Genomic DNA, 19,800 nt, shown 5'->3' with positions numbered 1-19,800 from the left:
GATGTATGATGTATGATCTATGATATGACAAGATGTATAATGATTTTAGTCTTCACATTACAGACAAGAAATACGCATGTTATCTTTCCTGCCGATTCCAGCGGCTTGGCCCTTCGATGGTCAGCCTTTGACTAAAGACATATTCTTCAGTCAACGGGTCAGCTAATAACGCTGCCGTTCTACTACAGTCGGATGATAAAAATTTTTGCTCTTACCTTTCAAATGTGTGTTAAAATACACTAGAAGATTTAAGAAGCTTCGTTCTTTCTCTCTTTATCAAAAAAAAAAAAAAGAAATCGCCGACAATCACCTTTTTAGGTATTTGAATCATGCCACTGCGTTAAATACTGTCTCATATACGGAGCATGCATTTTATCCCGATCAAAATTGGCGCATACGTGATGTATCACAGTGGCTCTGAATTTTTTTCCATACGACCACTTTTTGAAAACAATTCTGCTGCTCTACCCAACGTAGATACTTTACTCGCCACTGGCTAAAACAGCGTTTCGATTCTATGCCTAGGAAAATTCAGGAGCGAGAGAGCAAATGAAAAGTTGGAATAATTATGAACAATAATGTTATGGAATACATCGAGCGCGTGTCGAATAGAATCCCATTTTGAAATGAATGATTCTACCATTCTCCTATTATAGCCGTTTTATTGCAGAAAATCTAGTTTGTCTCCTGGAAAATGGATCATATATAATCACTGTTTTGCTACGAAGTGTGGAAGAAATTTATTCTCCTACGCTCCCAGGTCCACCCGGGCCCATTTGCTCGCCGAAAACTGGTCACAAAAATTTACCCAGGGTTATCCGTCGTTATATTCTTCAGTCAGCGTTAAAATGCTGCCGGTTTAATGCTATCTTTATTCGTACTCAGCGCGCATCAGACGTCGCTTTCCGACAGCGGAGCGCTCGAATCCCAATTAAACATAGGCCGCGGCAGAGAGACGGACGCCTGCTACGGAGCGCTAACGGAGCAACAGCATTTTGCTGAACCATAAACCATGCTCTAAACGGTCTTCCGACGCGCCATCGAGCCTGATTGACTTGTGAGAGGTTATTCGAAGATACTGAAATTATATCATTGAAATGCTACGTTCCATAAACTATAATTTTTACTTCCAACGAAGTCTAAATTTCACACATGCTGCATCAATGTGTTCAGTCAATGTGAGACTCGTGAGTTATCTACGGCGATCAACTCATAACCTTAACCTGAACCAGGGCGCCAGTCACATTGACAGTGGAAATAGTCTAACATATTTAATTCACATGTCGAAGACTATGTCACCCGTTGCATGTAAAGATAGTTTATTTAATTTCGATCGAAATACGCCGTCTCAGTTCAATACACAGAGTGCAACGGGTTTACGTTCTTCACACACCGGAATCAACATTTCAAGAAATTGCAGCAAACCTTTGATTAATTCGATGTCATTGCTCGCCAATCGCACTCGCTATACGGTTCTCCATCCTAAACATTTTAGAGTCAGGCAATTCTCAAGTGAAACGACACAGTATGTACCGCAAGTCCGGTTAACTGGAGTTTGGAAAGATATATCGGAGAGCACACCTGTTGAATTTGTACAAGATACTTTGGTCACATTTCAGTCTACGACCGGTTTACCATGGTGGGCAACCATAGTTTTAACCACAGTCATAGTAAGAAGTACTTTGACGCTACCATTGAGTCTTTATCAAGTAAATATTCATCCATTTCGTTACTTAATAGACACATAGCTATCTAGTTAGTGGAGAACCATCGCATTAAATGAGCATAATTTATATCATAGCATTACATTATTGCCAAAGTTCAAAATTTGAATATCGAAATGAGTGATATTGTTAAAAAACTGCAAGCCGAAGCAAATGTAGCTGTATCACACTACAAATGTCCTGAAGATCATGCTAGGATGCTGTATAATACAAAGGTACTTACTTTCTTTTTTACTTTCACCATAGATGGCCTATCCAAATCTTTTTGCTATTCCATCTTTTTTTCATAGGTAAAGGAGAAATGGGATGAATTGATTCAAAGAGAAAACTGTCATCCTGGTAAAGGATATATTGTATTATGGACACAAATACCATTGTGGATAACAATATCTGCTGCACTGAGAAATCTCTGCTTCATGTTACCTCCAGGTCGCACAGGTGAGAGAACTTCTCCTGATGGCTTTGTTATATATGAGACAATATTATGGAATTAATTAATGAACTGAACCAATTTTTAATAGGTTCTTATATTCTGACATAGATGCTGAAAAAAATTTCCTGGACTTGACAACCGGTGGTTTTGGATGGGTAACGAATTTGGTTGCCATCGATCAATTTTGCATAGTACCGATTTCTGTGGGACTCTTCAATTTAGCCAATATTGAAGTAAGAATAACTAATTCATGTATCTGCACTTGAATATTAATCCGTATGAAATACGATAAGCTACTATATAATCGGATAAACTCTTACAGATTATGAATCTGTTGAAAACGACTGAGGATACCAGATTACAGAAGTGTTTGCTCTATTTTTTACGATTCATTTCCATTGCAATGATACCTATTTCGATGTACGTTCCATCGGTAAGTAACATAGATTTTAAATATATGACAACGGCATATACACTTGTCATTAACTATTAGTATCTATACATTATCATCAGAATATCCTGGTTCGTTTATTACTTACCAAATACGCACTAATTATTTTAGGCTTTACAATACGTGACTGAGATTTGTAACGTTAGTGTAACTATGGATTCATAGGAAAATTGGTCATTTGTGACGTTCAGGATTGTTTAAAATTCAGAATTATCATACATATATTTGTGCAAAGTTATTTTAAATTCGCAAAATCATTTTTCCGTCAAAATCCTGCTTTGTAAATTTTACTAACATCAACCTTGTTGCAAAATGCCACTTACCCAGTCCTATTTATTTCGAATATGATGTTAAAATGCTCCACATGAGATCAGATTTTTCTATTCCACTTATAGTGCATGTGTTTGTACTGGGCAAGCAGCAGCGCGTTTGGTATTGTCCAGAATCTGCTATTGCAATCACCAAAGGTGCGAAGATTGGCTGGAATACCTCTTACTAAGACTGCAAGGACAAATCCATATCGTGAAATGTATACAAAATTAAAAACCAAATGGTACTTTAATTTCATGCGTAAAAGTAACAGTAGAATATAATTGTAAGTCTGAAGTTTACTGAAATGTAATGCCAAAGGCAGATACACGTCGCATAGGATATTCCACGACAAACCAACCAAGTTCCGTGGCACTTGAATTTTAGATTTGAATCATGTTGACTCTGTCAATATCCAAGATACTCTAAAATTGCCAGTTTTTTTTTAAATAAATTTCATTGATCTAATTTATCTTAAATGGGTTTTTGACATACTTCATAGACTACAGTAATAAAGGGAAGCGTCGTTTCCATATAAAATTCAAGTGTGAGCATGGTTGATTTGATGTAAAATGTTTCATTATACATGTTTTTATGTGTATTTATTATAAAACTCAATGTACATAAACTAAACTGATGTAGCATACTTGACATATGTATATGAATAAAGTAAAGTAATAGCAAATTATTTGAGCCCACGTACAGATATGAATTTTTCCTGTCATCTTTTTCTACAGTACAGTTATAACAATGTAGAAGTATGTTTATCAACTTACAGATGCAATCGAAGACATAAAGATAAAACAGCAATTCTCAGCGTAAATTTATACTTCAAATAATTAAAAAATGTACAGGGTTATTCGCAATTTGCCATATCTGGCAAGAGAGATGGATACCAATTTTGTACATATCTTAACATATGCGTAATGTTCATTTGAGTATCGTGCTTTCCTACCAATAAGATAGGAAAACAATTAGATAAGATTCATTTTCTCAGAAAGGAGAAACTGTTAGAAAAACATTTTGTTATGTTTACTGCTTTAATGTTATCTTCGTACTATCGATTCATAAGAAATGGTGGGTACAAATACGTCAATCATTCTATCTAGACCTCTAAATTGTAACTCACACAGCTGACATTTAGGGATCACTACAGTGAACCAATTGGCCAGCTGTGCACACATGGAAGCGTACAACTGATTTCACATGCCATGGAATGCCATTAGGCAGTGTAGGGGTGACCTTTGCTCTGCCCTAAGATAACCCAGTGTAGAACTTTGCGCTGCAAACTAAATTGAACGCATTACTCACAAGGAAGTCATCGGTAGTATAGGAATTTATAAAATAAAGTGTTTGGCACAAGTACATGGTCTGCGAGTGAGTGTTGCGTGGTGATGTTACATGATGAAACATTAATATAATATATTAATTCGATAAAACTCTTCAGAATCCACAGTTACTCATCAATTTACCGACCATGAAACCATCTGAAAACATTTTTTTGCTTGCTGTGCTGACTATTATATATTTTTGTAATACATCGCTTGCGGTAAGATTTCGAACACTTTGGTTGTGTATTTCGAATTCATATAGTGTAATATGTTAGCAATAATAGCTTGAGTCAGAGAACCTATGTATTAATATTCATAATCGAAAATTGCATATAGATTTTCGATCCAAGAGAAACTCATGCTGTTAAACCTGCCATAAGACGCGAGTTTCCCATCCTGTGGTATTCACCAAGTAGCACGACTCCAATTCCGATTGAACCTCAAGTCCCCGAAGGAGTCAAAGACTCAGGGTTGCGTCCCAAGAAACCTGTTGTTTTCAACAATGGCGGTTACACATATTCTAAGTATGGGACATTCAATAGGAAAATAGAACAGCAAAGCACAAACAATTTCTATAATAACTACGACCAAGGGCAGGATGGTCAACAAGAAAATTCTGCTTTTCAACATCGTTATGGTCAGGATCAGAATCTCGGATACTCTGATCAAAATAGTTATTACGAAAACGGATGGTTTGTTGATAATACTAACAATCAGAAACCCTATGAAGATTTTGCTATCGAGATTAAGGTAAATATAACTCAACGAGCAGCATAAAATAGAGAGTACATGCAATTACATAGAATATTGATTAATATTTTCAACTTCTCCAAAATTAGAAGCCTTATAAAGACACAAAGGACTTCAAAGTGAAACCGGTTAAATCAATTAGGGTTGCCAAATACGATTCAGAAACTGGAGCTGTGTGTCCAGCACCTGATGCAACAGGTCAATTTGTTTACCCACCTGATTGTAAATTTTTTGTCAACTGCTGGAATGGCCGTGCTTTCGTTCAACCCTGTGCACCTGGGACGCTCTTCAATCCTGAAACTCTTGAATGTGATTTTCCAACAAAAGTCCAGTGTTATGGCAGTGAATTAATTGATTTAAATAATCAATATAACATACGACCATCGGCAAAGAAACAGCCATCACAAATTTCCGAACCAGAAAGAGAATGGAGAGTACCATCACCAACTAATCAGGCAAGAAAAATGACAGTAATCTGTACTAATTCGTTTGTTAGGAGACTGTAATGTGAGAATTTTATTTATGGTTGTCTTAGCATCCATCATGCCCACTTTCATTTACTGGTTTATTGCCACATCCAATTGATTGCACCAAATTTTTGCAATGCGCCAATGGAGTCACGTTTATCATGGATTGTGGTCCAGGAACAGTTTTCAATCCTACAGTCAGCGTTTGTGACTGGCCTTACAATGTGAAAGGTTGTGAAGGTATGATTCCTGAAAAGAATTGATTAGTAAAATTATGTTGAATGTTTCCTAGGTATTCTAGCACTGCGTCAGAACTGTTACGATAGCACTGTAATATACATGCTTTTTTATTTAATTCAAGATGCATTGAAACCTAAGACGGATCCGACACCTATTCCTGTTTGGCAGGGAATTGATATGAGGGGTGATATGAATCTACAGGTTCCTCAGGAACGGATAAAACCTGACGTAGTGACATGTTCTGAAGGTCAAGAAGGGTTGTTCCGGCATCCGACAGATTGTAAAAAATTTTTACAGTGTAGTAATGCGAATACACATATAATGGACTGTGGGCCCGGAACTGTCTTCAATCCATTAACAAGTGTCTGCGATTTTCCCTACAACGTGGAAGGTTGCGGTGAAGGTATTATAATGTAGTAGATTATTCTTATGTACAAAAATACTATCTCTGTATGACCTGTAGTGAACAACAGCAAAAAAAAAAACCATACAATTATTTTCATTTTTATGATTTTTTTTTGACAGAAGATTTGAAAACTACAACAGAAATTTCCGATTTTGGAATAAAATCCTCTGTGGGAAATTCGGAGAGACAAAGTGAAACCAGTTTTGATCATAGAACACACTGGGGTGTTGTACCGAATGTACCGAATAATCAAAGATTTGACAGTCGAAAAGATTATGGAAATAACTATAATCGTGGAAATGAAAATAGCAATCCAACTGTAAGTTGGCACCCATATTATAACTATAATAATGAAGGAAATTCAAATGATAGGATTGACAAAGGCAATGATGGCCAAACCGAAAGTTCACTAAGTGGTAACTTTAATGGAAATCCGAATACGTATTATAATGACCCAAATCGTGGTCAAAGTAACACTCATAATTCTGAGGGGAGTCAATATGGGTCAGATCAAAATATTTACGTGGACAGTAGTTATAGATTGCCAAGCGAGGGACAAAATTCTAATGAAAGTAAAAATGATGGCAAACAATTTATTATAACTCCTGCTACACCCGAAAGCGTAACGAGTCAGCAGAGCTGGAATCAACCAGAGACATTTGTTGATCAACCTGGTCGGTTTAAGCCAAGTACATGGACAGCTGAAGAGAAAGAAGACAAACACCCGACAAATCCAGTTCTGAACCATCAGTGGCAACAAGGTAGGTTTAAAATATTCTGCACATTGATTCATAGAGTACAATTATTTCCCGACAGCATTTTTTTATTTGGAAATTCGATTAGGTATTGAATTTTTTAAATTTAAATTCTATTAAATATATTTGCTTGCGATTTATCGACATGTAAGAAAAATACTGTTCTCAAAAATCTCAGTATTTTTATATTCCACAACATTGACTTGATAATTAAGCAGGTGAGACTGTATTTACTACAGTATTACTAATATGCACATTGTGAAAATAATTTGGAATTTGTCTATTTGCCATACAAAATGCGTACAGTGATAATATTTTCGTCAACGCAAGTAGAATGCAATATGCACAATAATATAATAATTCTTTTTGGGATAGGTTCAAAATCAATTGATGTAAATAAGAATCCGGGTACTGCAAACAGCATGAATGTTCTTAATGCATTGCATCAAGATAGCATGTTTTATAATAAGCATAAACCAGATAGGAATACAGCAAATAATAACAATCCTTCTAACTTATTACAAAATAATCAAATACCTTTTTCACAATATCAACCGAATAATAATGCACTGGGGTCATCATTTATAAATGGGCAATATGCTATAACGAATCAAGGATATGGTCAAGAGTACTGGCATGCTACAGAGGGACATATGGACGTGAATGAAACGTACGGAGATATTATTCACAGGAATTCTAGTAATAAAAACATGATCCAATCTCCAATACTCAATACTGATCAATACACCAATACCATGTTCAGAAACGGGAATTCGAATAGCAGAGTAGTAGAGAGTACAATACACACATCTAAAAAGTTACCCTCAGTCAAAACTGATTTGTTAGGTCCTTCATCAGGAAAAATAGATCTGGCTGGTCACAGAGAAAGTGATCATGATCTTGATTCGAAATCAGATCAATGGACAATGAGAACAAATGTTTTTCATCAAGTTCCTAGCAAGCCTGGCACTAAAACTATAAAAAGACAAAGAAAAACAGATGGGAAGAATTTCCACTACCGAAACTCAACCGATCTGACAATGATTAATAAAAACTGGTATCCAAGTGGAATATATGCGAATGTAAATGAAATCCAGGGTCATTACATTACGAAAGAAATAGAAATTAATCAAGGACATTCTGATGCACAAAAATTTGGCAATAAAAATGGAGTTTCAGTTTTAGGTAAGCCAAAAAATTGCTTGGCATTATCAATTTATTATGAAAAACCTCCACTACAATGTTTTAGTACCATTAATAAACCAGCAAATGAATAATCCATTGAATAACAAATCGATTCTAAATATCTTGGTAAGCCAAGAACGTCAATACCAGTAGAATATGTAAATTTTCGGCTTTAAAAACATGTTACTTTAGACTAATTGCATGGGATAACTTTGTAGAAAAAATTCGACATGTACCACGGAAATTAGTCGATATACAGGATGCAATCTATATCATAATGAACCAAGAAATTATGTTTATATATATATATAATTTAGCAGAAGGGGAAAGAGATTATGATACAACTGACAAAAATACACTCCACGCTCAAATTGAGTTTGATAGTGACAAGGATAATGACGAAAAATTGAATGAAACAAAAATTGAATATACAACACTTGAATCTACAAGTACTTTGGTAGAGACTGAAGCCACTATGGAAGATAAAAAACTTGATAAAGATGATAGACAAATTTCTGAGGGTTCAAAAACTTCAGGAATCATGAAAGTTACTAATCAAGAAATTGATCTAGATATTTTTGGTGTAGAATTCGTAAACAGTAAAGGTGGGTAGAAAATGTTAATGTATTGCAGGAATGTTGCGTCCTCTTGTACAAAAAAGGTATTACAATATTCGTGAAATTGGTAAGTACAATATGTTACCCTTTCTTTCTAATTATTGAATTATGCAACACAAGCAGATGAAGATGACTTCAACAAAAACAACTTGAAAGTTAAATTTCCATCCAATTTCTTCAGATACAGGTCTGAATTGTAATAAAATTGTTTGACCCTTCGTTTAAAAATGACGTTACGAAGATTTGTTCTATCTTTTCAGGTGAACCTCCTTTCCCTGTTTACTTTGTACAAGGTGTTCAGCCCATAAACGGCTGGGATGAATGGATTAATATTACACCAATATCTGGCCAGGTGAGATATTAACGATGAATTGAGTATGATAAATATTTAATTACAGTACATGCAATGTGATATTGTATACTTGAGGCAGTTCCGAATAATGAGACAAGCAATTAATCTCAACTCTCAATCTATACAATGCTGCAGCTGATGAAAATTTGATTGTTCTTCAGTGCATAATATGAATTAATTCGAGGCACAATCAGCAATATGTATTTATACAACTAATTTCTAGATGCTGCGGCTGCGTGGCGGTTCTATTTTGGAGGAAGGTTATTTAGAAGTACAAGGTACTCAGCCTGGTTGGGGAATTGTATGCGATCATAGAAATGCATGGACCCTCAAAAAAGCTAATATTGTTTGCAGGCAGTTGGGATACACAAGGTATTTTAATCCGAAAATTGCATTGTATCTCATTTCTCCCCATTCGTATAAATCTTGAAAACAAAGTACACAGTTTATATGCGATGGTAAGTCAATTTTTTATATTTTTTTGCTAGGGGAGCTGAAATGGCATGGCAAGGAAATAATAATCAGAATGATGAACTACCTTGGGTAGCAGCCGACAGTGTGGATTGCATTGGAAATGAAACATACTTCCAATCTTGCAAGTAAGATTGAAAAAATACATGTCTAACAACTAGGCAATTTATACAAACTTGGATATGTATAGCCGTTACTATCACAATTTATAGCTCTGATCGGACATCCTGGCAATAGTTGATTAATTATTGTAAAATTAATTTATTGTAAACTATAACTTTCATTAAATTAAAATCAGGTTCACACACAATCCATATTGTGACGTAGCCCGCGATGCTGTTGGAATCCGTTGTTTACCAAACAGAGCAGCCTATTGCAGAGAAGATGAAATACCGCACAGAGGTTTTTGCTATCATTTGGCAAACCCCGATACAGCATTAAATCATGCTGAGGCTTTGGACTACTGTAATAGTAAAGGGGCAAGGCTATTGGATGTTCTCGATCAAACAGAGAACAATTTTATATCCGAGTGGCTGGTGCAGAGACGTCCAGATGTCAACTCTATCATGACATCAGGATTTGGTTTCACAACCTTAAACAGAACAATTTGGCTCTGGGAAGATTCGAATCATGCCAAGTTTAGGTACGTTATTGCTCACTACAATCATTATTTCAATTACACAGTAAGGCTGCTTGTAGTTGTGTATAAAATGAATTTTGTTTCTGTGTTAGGTTTGCCAATTGGTGGCCTGGCTGGATGCAGGACGAAAGAATACCTCCATCGGTTGGCTCACGTCCAGTATGCGTTGTCATGAAGCGTATATTTTCCTGCCATAATCGTCCTGACAAAAGTTGCCTGAGTGATTACTTCTTTTGGGACATTGAGGACTGTGCTACATCATCCAAAGGACATTCGTACATCTGCAAGAGGGTCTACAATGATATTGGTAAAACAAATACTAATTTTAAGAAATATCGCTTAAAAACTACAATTCTCATAACTGATGTTTCGTAATAGGATGCGTTTATGGCAAGGGCCAGCACTATTCGGGAAAAGCAAATATCACAGAATCAGGAGCACACTGTCTTCCATGGAATGACGAGGCGATCGAGCAGCATCTCCATTTTAAGGTAGGGCTGATTCATCTTTGCTGAAAATGTCCCAACCTATAATCATTCAATTTTCATTTTTGCTATATTACAGGTGGTTTCTGATGAAATTAGAGAAAAATTGAAAGAACATAACTACTGTAGGAATCCGAATCCAAACAGGGAACTGAAACCTTGGTGTTTTACTGGACTGAATGGCGAATTTGAACACTGTGACATTCCACCGTGTGCCGAACAAGGTAGACTACATTACAAATTGTACATTTTGTCGAAACTTTTGTCAATCTTTTCAAATGTATGGTAATGAATTACTCTTCAAATGTTCTTTTAGGTATGATAAGGACTGTCACAGCAGGACGCTGCAACCCAAAACATTTTGAATGCACACCTGGCGAATGTATTCCATCACCATGGATTTGTGATGGCCAAGAGGTATAGGATGATGTGGTGTCATTTAATTTTCAATTGATAAATAATGATAAGCTAACATTTCTGTCTAACTTTAAACTTTAATAACATTTCAGGACTGCACCAATGGAGTTGATGAACAGGACTGTTCTCAGCACTTGGAATTTTATACAAAAATAGAACAACATCATTTAGATGACCACGATGTAGAGAAATGGTTAAACACTCCACTGAAAACATGTGCTCTCAGATGTAAGGAAGCTGATTTTACGTGTCGATCATTCAGTCATAAGTATGTTTAGATTATATTGGTCACTTAACGATAAAAATTTGTAATCAAGTTCTAGTTTATCAGCAATTTTCTCATAAAACAAAGTAATATATGATTTAATCAATACAGTTGTCTCTGATAGTATTCCAGGTACTGAACTTTCAATACTAAAATTTGTTATTTCACATTTTAGAGCTGATGGGAATGTCTGTTTACTCAGTGACAGTAACATCGGGCTTACTGGAGACCTACAACCCTCCATAGATTATGATTATTATGAAATGGATGAAAGAAGCATCAACTGTAGTGATATGTTCGTTTGCGGAAATGGAAAATGTATAAATCAGTCACTACTATGTGATGGAAAAAATAACTGTGGAGATCGTACTGATGAAAGCAGTTGTAATTTGGAAAATTATGGATATGAAATTAGACTAAGCGGATCCAACAATACCAATCAGGGTAGAGTGGAAGTCAAAGGTAATCTTAAGATGAAAACGGTATAATAGTATTGCAATCAGTTACAATATGGTGTACGAATTACCAGTGGAACTACATCAGTGTATACCAATTGTTGCTTACCTTATTACAGTATGGGAAAAATGGGGACAGGTGTGTGACGATGGTTTTGGAATGATTGCTGCTAATGTTGCGTGCAAGGAGCTGGGTTTCATATACGGTGCTCAAGAAGTCAGGCCTGCAGGTTACTATGGCAATGCCGATTCACAGTTATTTTTAATGGATCAATTAAAGTGTAGGGGAAATGAGACCTCGCTAAGGGAATGCGATTTCGATGGGTACGTTGCACGACTAGATTACACAATTCAAGTCAAATTCCAAATTCAACATCCTTAAAACTTTTGAATATTCTCTCATGATTATAGATGGGGCATTCACAACTGCCTCCCTGAAGAGGCTGTTGGTATAGTTTGCAAAACAGCAGTGAACACATGTCAAGATGGGTCCTGGAAGTGTGACAACAGTCCCGAGTGTATTCCAACACCATTCATATGCGATGAAGTTGTAGATTGTAGTGATCGTTCTGATGAAGGTCCAGAGCATTGTGAGGTAACATCCACATATATGAAACAAAATATTCCAAAAGAGTAAATAAATTTAGAGTACCATTAATCCCATTATAATTGATTACGTGAACGTTTATAGGCACCTTTTGAGCTAAGGCTCTCTGGGGGTAGTAATCTTCTTGAAGGAAGAGTCGAAGTGCGTCACCACGGTATTTGGGGCACGGTTTGTGATGACGATTTTTCAGATACAGCTGCTACAGTCATTTGTAGATCATTGGGTTATGGAGGACCTGCAACTGCAATAAAGAATGGAGCTTTTGGACCTGGAGATGGGCCTATTTGGTTAGATGAGGTAACAGTAACTGCTAATTTGATGAACGGTAGTAATATCCGATGAAGTGTGATATTACATACACGCTCTACGGCATACTGTTAAAATACGATGAGAAAATAATAATTTTGACATTTTTTTACAGGTATTCTGCTCTGGTAACGAGACACAATTATACAGGTGTGATCATGAACATTGGGGCCGCCACAATTGCGGTCATGACGAAGACGTCGGTGTGCGATGTGAGTCTGGAGAAGTAATAAGACATGAGGTAAATTAATATCGATAAAACTTTAAGATTAGAGTAGTTTTATGACAGACGTTTAAGTTTAGAACATGGGCTTCCGTACAGTCGGAAAATATAGTAAAGTTTTTCTTAGCTCCATGATAATGTATTACTGTAAATTATAATCAATAGGAGTAGAATAAAATTTTGTTGACAGACATGCAAAATAACTTGTTTCATTACATTATACCCATTCGTTTCTTTTGGATGAAACAACATGAGCCTGTTCTACAAATTGCTTTACACAGCGGTTATTAAAACTTCAATATATGTACAGTTCAGGAATACCATATTATTGTAAAACACTTGGATGATTGACGGATATTCGAAATAGTAAAAATATCTGGTGTTATAACTACTCAAGAGTATTGAACTACTGAAAGATATATTTCGCAAATTTATTTCATTCCCAAACGTTTTAAAACGATTTCAGAAGTCAGTTCCGTACTTACCTGAGGTCACAGCCAATGATATATTGCCTACAGATTGTGGTAAACGCATTGAAGATTTTGATGAAAATGACGAGTATATGGCCAGAGTTGTTCAAGGGTCTGTTGCTCAAAAAGGGGCATATCCATGGCAGGTAAAACTATTAAAAAAATGAATTGAGCGTGAAAAGGTGTCCTTCCCTTAAACCAGTGAATATGTTTTGAACCTTTTCTTGATATCGGTCATTCACTATCTCTAGGCAAGTCTCAGAGTTAGAGGACACAGTAGATCGAATCATTGGTGTGGTGCGGTGATAATATCTCCATTGTATGTTTTAACGGCAGCTCACTGCTTAGAAGGCTATAATAAGGGAATGTATTTTGTACGAGCTGGAGATTATAATACAGAGGTGAGCAGACTTTACCAATAAAAAATAGAATTACACAATCACTTGCAATCAATGGTTTTGGAAAAAAGGTTATGGGTATGTGACAGAAGCTTTACAGTAAATCATAAAACAGTACAATACCTATGTTATAGGTTGATGACGGTACCGAAGTAGAAGCAAACATTGAAGATTACTATATACACGAAGATTTTCGCAAGGGGCAACGCATGAACAATGACATTGCCTTGGTGATGCTAAAGGGGCAAGGGATTCCTTTAGGCAGAAATATAATGCCCATTTGCTTGCCACCTGAAAACGTTGAATACTTGCCAGGATTGAATTGCACAATCAGTGGTTGGGGTAGTATTGAATCTGGAAAGTCTGGTGTGTAAACTATTACAATGTGCATATGACTGTTCTATTCAAATGATTTGAAATAAAATTTCCAATCTTTTATGACAGTTCAATCACACTTCTTGCGCTTTGGTTGGGTTCCGATACTTGATCAGTCTGTGTGTCAGGCGGATTATGTTTATGGAGAAGGTGCGATTAGTGACGGCATGGTGTGTGCCGGTTATTTGAATGAAGGTGTCGACAGCTGCGACGGAGATTCTGGGGGGCCTCTTGCCTGCATTCATAACAGTATGTATAAATTTGTGAATGTAGCAAGATGTGATTTCATATTTCTATCAATAATTTGATTTTCAACAATTACAGATGCATTCACTTTATACGGTTTAACAAGTTGGGGAAAACACTGTGGAGAAGCTAATAAACCAGGAGTATATGTTCGCATAGCTCATTACAAGAAATGGATTGAGCAAAAAATACAGCAATCTTCAGCCAGAATGTAGAGGATGTACAGGAATTTATGGGAACACTAGCTGGCTTGGCAGACGTTATCCTGCCATGTCCGGTATGTGTGTGATGATGTGTTAATATGCAAAATAAGTTAATAATAAATATAGGTATGTATACAGCTATGAACCATCGTCTCAACAATACAAATGTATTGCATGAGTATGAAATCAATCGGTTAAGTCGTTCAGAAGTTACATGATCACTAACAGATGCACGTAGGAATTATATATATATTATATATATAATTCTTATGTGCATCTGTATATATAGGAGTTTGAAATTAGTGACCACTGTGATTATATATTAAAAATAATTCGTCGAAGTTGGTCATAGTAAAAACACAATCAAACAATTAAATCTATGTGATCACATATCTAAGAAAAAAGTGATAACACATGCATATTAATTCAGATAAAATTAATATAATATAATAATGTTAACAAAAACAAAACATTGTCAAGCGCAATATTAAATGTTAACAGATTGCCTGAAGATGATTGGTCGTAGCCAATAGAAACGTCACAACCTTTTAAATAATCAATAAAAAGATTTTTCACTATGACCAACTTTGATGAATTATTTTTAATATATATATATGGGGGTAACCAAACTGGGTAACCAAAGATAATTAAAATGTAATTTTTTTACTTATTCTAAAAATATATGCCTATATATATGTCACACCTATAAATTTATCGATAATCAATCAAATTTGTTGCTTTCACTTTACAAAACTAATAATAGTTACATAATTTCTGAAACGTATGTATGTTAATCTGTACTTTATTCAATAGACATTGTCGCTTCTACATAATTGTTGCGTTCTGATATTGAATCTATTTACAACAGCAGATATATTATTATGTATAGCGTGTCAACGTAATTCAATACAAGTATAAAGCAGCATTATTTACAATAAAAAAGAAAGTTATAGATAATGATTTTGTACTGAAAATAAAGTGAATTATGGTTGAGGATCGGTTACGGTGGGAAGTACAATTGTTATCTTCCTCATTTATGGAACTCAACTGGTTCGTTTTCGTTTAAATTCCACTTTAGGTTTACATAAATATACTGGTATGAATTATAAATAGCCATTAACAATAAAATCTCAACAGCTTATTATTTAAATAATAAAATTTTATTATTTCTATTAAAAAGGTATTGTTTTGTTATATCCGCTATAATAATTAGTTTACCGAATTCGTAATTGCGACTGTTTATACGAAAGTTGCGGATCAGCTTCGGCTTCACTCTAAAAAAAATGGGTGCAAAAAAAATTGAGTGAACGAAATTAAAAATGGTTTAGCATCATACTCTTCGTGATTATACGGAAAACGTAGAGTATGGTAATTGTAAATACTCATTTATACTCCTTTGTTTTGGCATCTTGATTTCTTATCATTCAGCAATACACGTCGTACTCGTAGCGACAATTTACGACACCGACTTTGTCAAGTTTTATTTTTATGTTTATCGTCCAGATAATTTCTTCTCAATGAGTTGAAATTTGTTTACGACATAATATAACGTTCGTTTACTCGATCAAAGCGTGATATATATTTTTTAAATATATGATGTCATTACGTTGCATGATTATATTGAAAATACTGAAATTTGAATCTTTCGTTTCTTCTCAAGATAATTTGAAAAAAAGAATACAATAAATGCAACTATTGTAGTATATGATAGATGAGATGACACAAACGATTGTGTTGTGCGTTGTTTGAGAGGAAACAAAATAACAAAAGTAATAACACGTGAGGCGATTTACGAATGTTTATAATAATTCACATAAATAATCTAAATATTTTCACGCTGAGTTACTTTTTTTCACGTATGATTATTCATTGTGAGCTTTCACCTATGTGGTGCTAGGGGGGTAAAAATATGATGTTCAGACGTATAGACATTGTTACGCTATGGGAATGTTAAAAGCCAAACACGTATAGGACGAACTTAAATTAAAGGTATGAAACCAATCTTAATCTAATTTCTAAAGGCATAAAAAGACATAAGAAAAATGTCAAACGACGTAAAAGAATACCCGATGCTAAGAATAACAGTAAAGTATTATGCAAATTTCATCAACACATCTGCACATGGTTAGTTGCATGTAATTGATAAATAATTGGCGGCGAACTATGAGTTTTGGAAACCTGCACTATGGTAGATAATTTAACGTGTTACGCTACTACGACTACTATTAGCATCCGGTATCCTTTTATTTACATATACATACTCTTAAATATAATAAGTTCAACTAATAGCTAGTGACTAGAGTAAAGCAGAAATTATATGACACGACGTCATAATCATACATACGATAACATAAATGTCAGCAAGCTCGTCAAAGTGAACATTGTCGGAGCTTCAAAATTATTTCAATAAATTCACCTATAGCATTATATTGTTTAGCATTATGTTATATTTAGACAACGGGTATATACACGACAGTTTATTTACAATTGATTATTACTGTAGACATTGGTGATTAGGATTAGGTGACAGTATTTAAAAAGACCAAAAAATTATTATTAACATCCAAAAGATATGAAAATTTAGTAAAGTAAAGTAAAAATCGATGAGAAAAAATTATAATAATAATAAATAATCAAAACGAAAATGCTCCTCGACAAAGAATGATGATTAAAATTCCAAGATATTGAACAGGAATTACTTTTTTGCTCGCACGTATTTCTAAATATACGCCGTTCTCAATAAATGCGATACAATAATTAATGTTTACAATCTCTGGGGACGGTCGAGCCGAATAAATTACGAGTTACAGATCTTATCCGAGGGATATACTGCCACCAAAAAAAATTTCTGTGTAGAATTTTTCATTTTTTTTAATAAACAGGGAAACTGTATCAGAGTCACGGAAATATACTTTTCACTATAACGAAGTAAATATTAGATTCACAGTTACTAGTTGTAGTTATGAATATTGACGATTCAATTCTGGAATTCTAGTAATATTAATTTTTAATATTCTATGATACCGTGCATATAGTATAGCTATCTTCGATATATTCTATGAAGTTCAAATGCCTTGTATATAAACTTGTGGAATTGAAAATCAAGAAATTATAAATTATGAGGGGGGTAAAGGCTTTGAATTTTTTACTTGTACATGCCTGTAGCTATAATCGACTGCGACAAATGGTCGAAATATTATCAAACGATGTAAGTGAGCCGAAATCAATCTCATTCATGCAAAATAAATATATTGCATAACACAACCAGCAAATATGTGGATGAAAATATGATATAGATTTTCATATTTAAGGCATTCGATTGATTTAGGTTTAAGGAAAATATTTCTCTAAGACGTAGTAGCTGGCCACTGAAAGATTTTGATATGACTAAATAATGCAGATGGGTAAATCAAATACATACAAGACTATTACATCGAGGCGTATTGTTAATTAAATGATGAAATGTTCAATAAAACGTATTTATTTATCAGTTGTAAGTGATGGATTATTATATGAAATTATCATGGGATCTCGAAATTTATATTCACGATCGGAAGAAATTAACTTGGTCCCTATACTTTCAAATTCATTAAAAATTTGATAAAGTATATTATATATTTAAACTTTAAAAACTGTTGTAACTTGTTGTATAATCATTGTTCAAAACTAACATTATATTCTGCAGAATTAGTATACCTATAATGTAAGGTGTTGACCGTTGTTGTTCAATCGACATAATATGCTTGTACGGACACGACCAGTGAAATTATGTTTAAATCATCACATGTACAACCGTATATGAAAGATGGATTTTTACTTCGATCCGGACTGTAAATAGTGTAGAGTTATAACGGTCTTTTTAATAACTTTCTCGACTACGTATAAAAAGGTTTTAATAACGGGAAAGATCACACTCAGTATTTGAATTAGCATTTTTCTAGTGGTTGAAATAACCAAATCCGTTTAACGTTGTCCATTGAAACTTAGTCCGATTAACAATAAGTACGTAAACCGGGTTATATACTTTGTTTTCCTAAATCGAACTTAAACTACAGGAACGAATCTACTCACACCTAATTTAGCGTATATCAAAAGGGCTATGTACAAGTTGAATCGTGCGTTAAAAAGTCTACAATCTTCGCGAAGAAAATTTATCGTATAATTATCGTAAAAAAGTGACAAAGAAGAATACCTAGACTAATGTGACTGAGATGAAAGGTAAAAAAAAATGGTAGCAATTATCAAATTTATACATACGTAATTATAAGAAATATGACCGATGATTGTATTACATTTAAAAACCGTAATCTGGGTTTTGGAGAGATTTTCGATCAAAAAATATCGCGATCTGACGAATAATATAGTATTCATGTAATATCCGTATTTTAGATTTTTTAATGCACGAGGTTTGATGAGGCTTAGGAACTATTCTTACTCCTATACGATACTGTCACGTGAATCCGATGACCGCCGATTGCGATTTGAAAAATTATAATCATGTTGAAACTTGGGCAAGAATTGTTGAATGTTGAATGTATTTCATAGGAGATTGTTCCATAAAATTGGCGGCGAAGTTGGGCAGAAGTAACATGCTCGAAGAGCATTCCTCCGATCTTGCATAAGCCGCGTGCCTAGCGTCATGTCTTGAAAGTTATAATCGAAGTGGGAAGAAGAATGGATCAAAGAAAATTCCGCTCGACTAAATAATTGCCGAAAGTGTTTCAACGGTTAAGTTTGAAATTTTGCTGCGTTATCGACAATTTGTAATATATCGTATAACTACAGTATATGTACTTATATTGAAGGTGAGATCTCTATAATGTTTTCCGGGTCTATGGCCAAACGCAGACCATGCAATTGATGGGTATTAAAATCCTAGTTAATACCTTGTAATACTTTGACTATATGTATAATTCATACGTATGACGAATCCATGGGTTTGGAATCGTTTCATTCATATTATCGTCCGCATTTCAATTATATTATTTAATATAGGTATAAAGTTATTCACCCATATGTAATATTCCCTTAAATAATCGTATTCGTAATTCGCGTATTCAGTACCTTTCAAATATGACGTCTTTGAATCGCCCGTATCCAACTCACTGAGCGTTTAACTCGGATCTACGGGAAAACAAATTGAAAATAGGAATAATTGTGGATTTAGATGCGATGCCTGGTGCGAAAAACACGAAAATAACACGACCTTCAAGTACGAT

General features: G+C 34.7%; 3 protein-coding genes and 1 long non-coding RNA gene across 9 annotated transcripts in view; 2 read left to right on the top strand and 2 right to left on the bottom strand.

Moving 5' to 3' along the window:
* The first annotated feature begins 944 nt into the window (after positions 1-944).
* On the top strand, positions 945-3,605 carry LOC107223761 (cytochrome c oxidase assembly protein COX18, mitochondrial). Its single transcript, XM_015663556.2, has 6 exons — positions 945-1,709; positions 1,802-1,939; positions 2,015-2,162; positions 2,266-2,390; positions 2,480-2,590; positions 3,004-3,605. Exons 1-6 carry the CDS (start codon positions 1,098-1,100, stop codon positions 3,199-3,201), a joined length of 1,332 nt encoding a protein of 443 aa, XP_015519042.2. The 5' UTR covers positions 945-1,097; the 3' UTR covers positions 3,202-3,605.
* LOC124295407 lies at positions 3,505-5,621 on the bottom strand. Its single transcript, XR_006905363.1, has 3 exons — positions 5,550-5,621; positions 5,215-5,473; positions 3,505-4,735 (listed from the first exon to the last, which is right to left on the bottom strand). It is a non-coding gene; the product is annotated as an uncharacterized LOC124295407 (long non-coding RNA).
* On the top strand, positions 4,371-17,410 carry LOC107223760. Of its 6 annotated transcripts, none has more exons than XM_046745115.1 (27): positions 4,371-4,466; positions 4,585-4,998; positions 5,088-5,453; positions 5,534-5,705; positions 5,827-6,108; positions 6,234-6,872; positions 7,242-8,051; positions 8,369-8,656; positions 8,929-9,020; positions 9,244-9,392; positions 9,509-9,619; positions 9,790-10,134; positions 10,224-10,438; positions 10,510-10,622; positions 10,696-10,840; positions 10,933-11,033; positions 11,126-11,301; positions 11,474-11,760; positions 11,873-12,077; positions 12,165-12,348; positions 12,445-12,657; positions 12,782-12,907; positions 13,356-13,505; positions 13,611-13,760; positions 13,892-14,123; positions 14,202-14,381; positions 14,457-17,410. In XM_046745115.1, the coding sequence occupies exons 1-27, from the start codon at positions 4,395-4,397 to the stop codon at positions 14,591-14,593; spliced, it is 6,354 nt and encodes a 2,117-aa protein (XP_046601071.1). In that variant the 5' UTR covers positions 4,371-4,394; the 3' UTR covers positions 14,594-17,410. The 6 variants fall into 6 exon arrangements, with proteins under 6 accessions (XP_046601071.1, XP_046601084.1, XP_015519040.1 ...); XM_046745128.1 differs by having other exon boundaries at positions 6,231-6,872; positions 7,725-8,051; XM_015663554.2 differs by having other exon boundaries at positions 6,231-6,872; positions 7,713-8,051.
* The window catches only part of LOC107223748, a 190,324-nt gene continuing 185,891 nt past the window's right edge, over positions 15,368-19,800 (bottom strand). Inside the window, exon 14 of the mRNA XM_046745327.1 lies at positions 15,368-19,705. Within this exon, the coding sequence (XP_046601283.1) occupies positions 19,684-19,705 (22 nt within the window). The 3' untranslated portion in view covers positions 15,368-19,683. The remainder of the gene's footprint in view (positions 19,706-19,800) is intronic.

The sequence above is a fragment of the Neodiprion lecontei genome, chromosome 1 (assembly GCF_021901455.1).
Source record: "Neodiprion lecontei isolate iyNeoLeco1 chromosome 1, iyNeoLeco1.1, whole genome shotgun sequence".
In the NCBI taxonomy this organism is placed as follows: Eukaryota; Metazoa; Arthropoda; class Insecta; order Hymenoptera; family Diprionidae; genus Neodiprion; species Neodiprion lecontei.
The sequence above is the reverse complement of the archived record's forward strand: the minus strand, read 5'-3'. Positions and strand labels throughout refer to the sequence as shown.

Excerpts from the sequence above, each read along its gene's own strand:
- LOC107223760 (XM_046745093.1), top strand. The coding sequence starts at position 4,395 with ATGAAACCATCTGAAAACATTTTTTTGCTTGCTGTGCTGACTATTATA. Across the intron at positions 4,999-5,087 it reads ATTTTGCTATCGAGATTAAG|AAGCCTTATAAAGACACAAA; the intron begins GTAAATATAACT and ends CTCCAAAATTAG. Across the intron at positions 5,706-5,826 it reads CAATGTGAAAGGTTGTGAAG|ATGCATTGAAACCTAAGACG; the intron begins GTATGATTCCTG and ends ATTTAATTCAAG.
- LOC107223761 (XM_015663556.2), top strand. The coding sequence starts at position 1,098 with ATGCTACGTTCCATAAACTATAATTTTTACTTCCAACGAAGTCTAAAT. Across the intron at positions 1,940-2,014 it reads GGATGCTGTATAATACAAAG|GTAAAGGAGAAATGGGATGA; the intron begins GTACTTACTTTC and ends TTTTTTTCATAG. Across the intron at positions 2,163-2,265 it reads GTTACCTCCAGGTCGCACAG|ATGCTGAAAAAAATTTCCTG; the intron begins GTGAGAGAACTT and ends ATTCTGACATAG.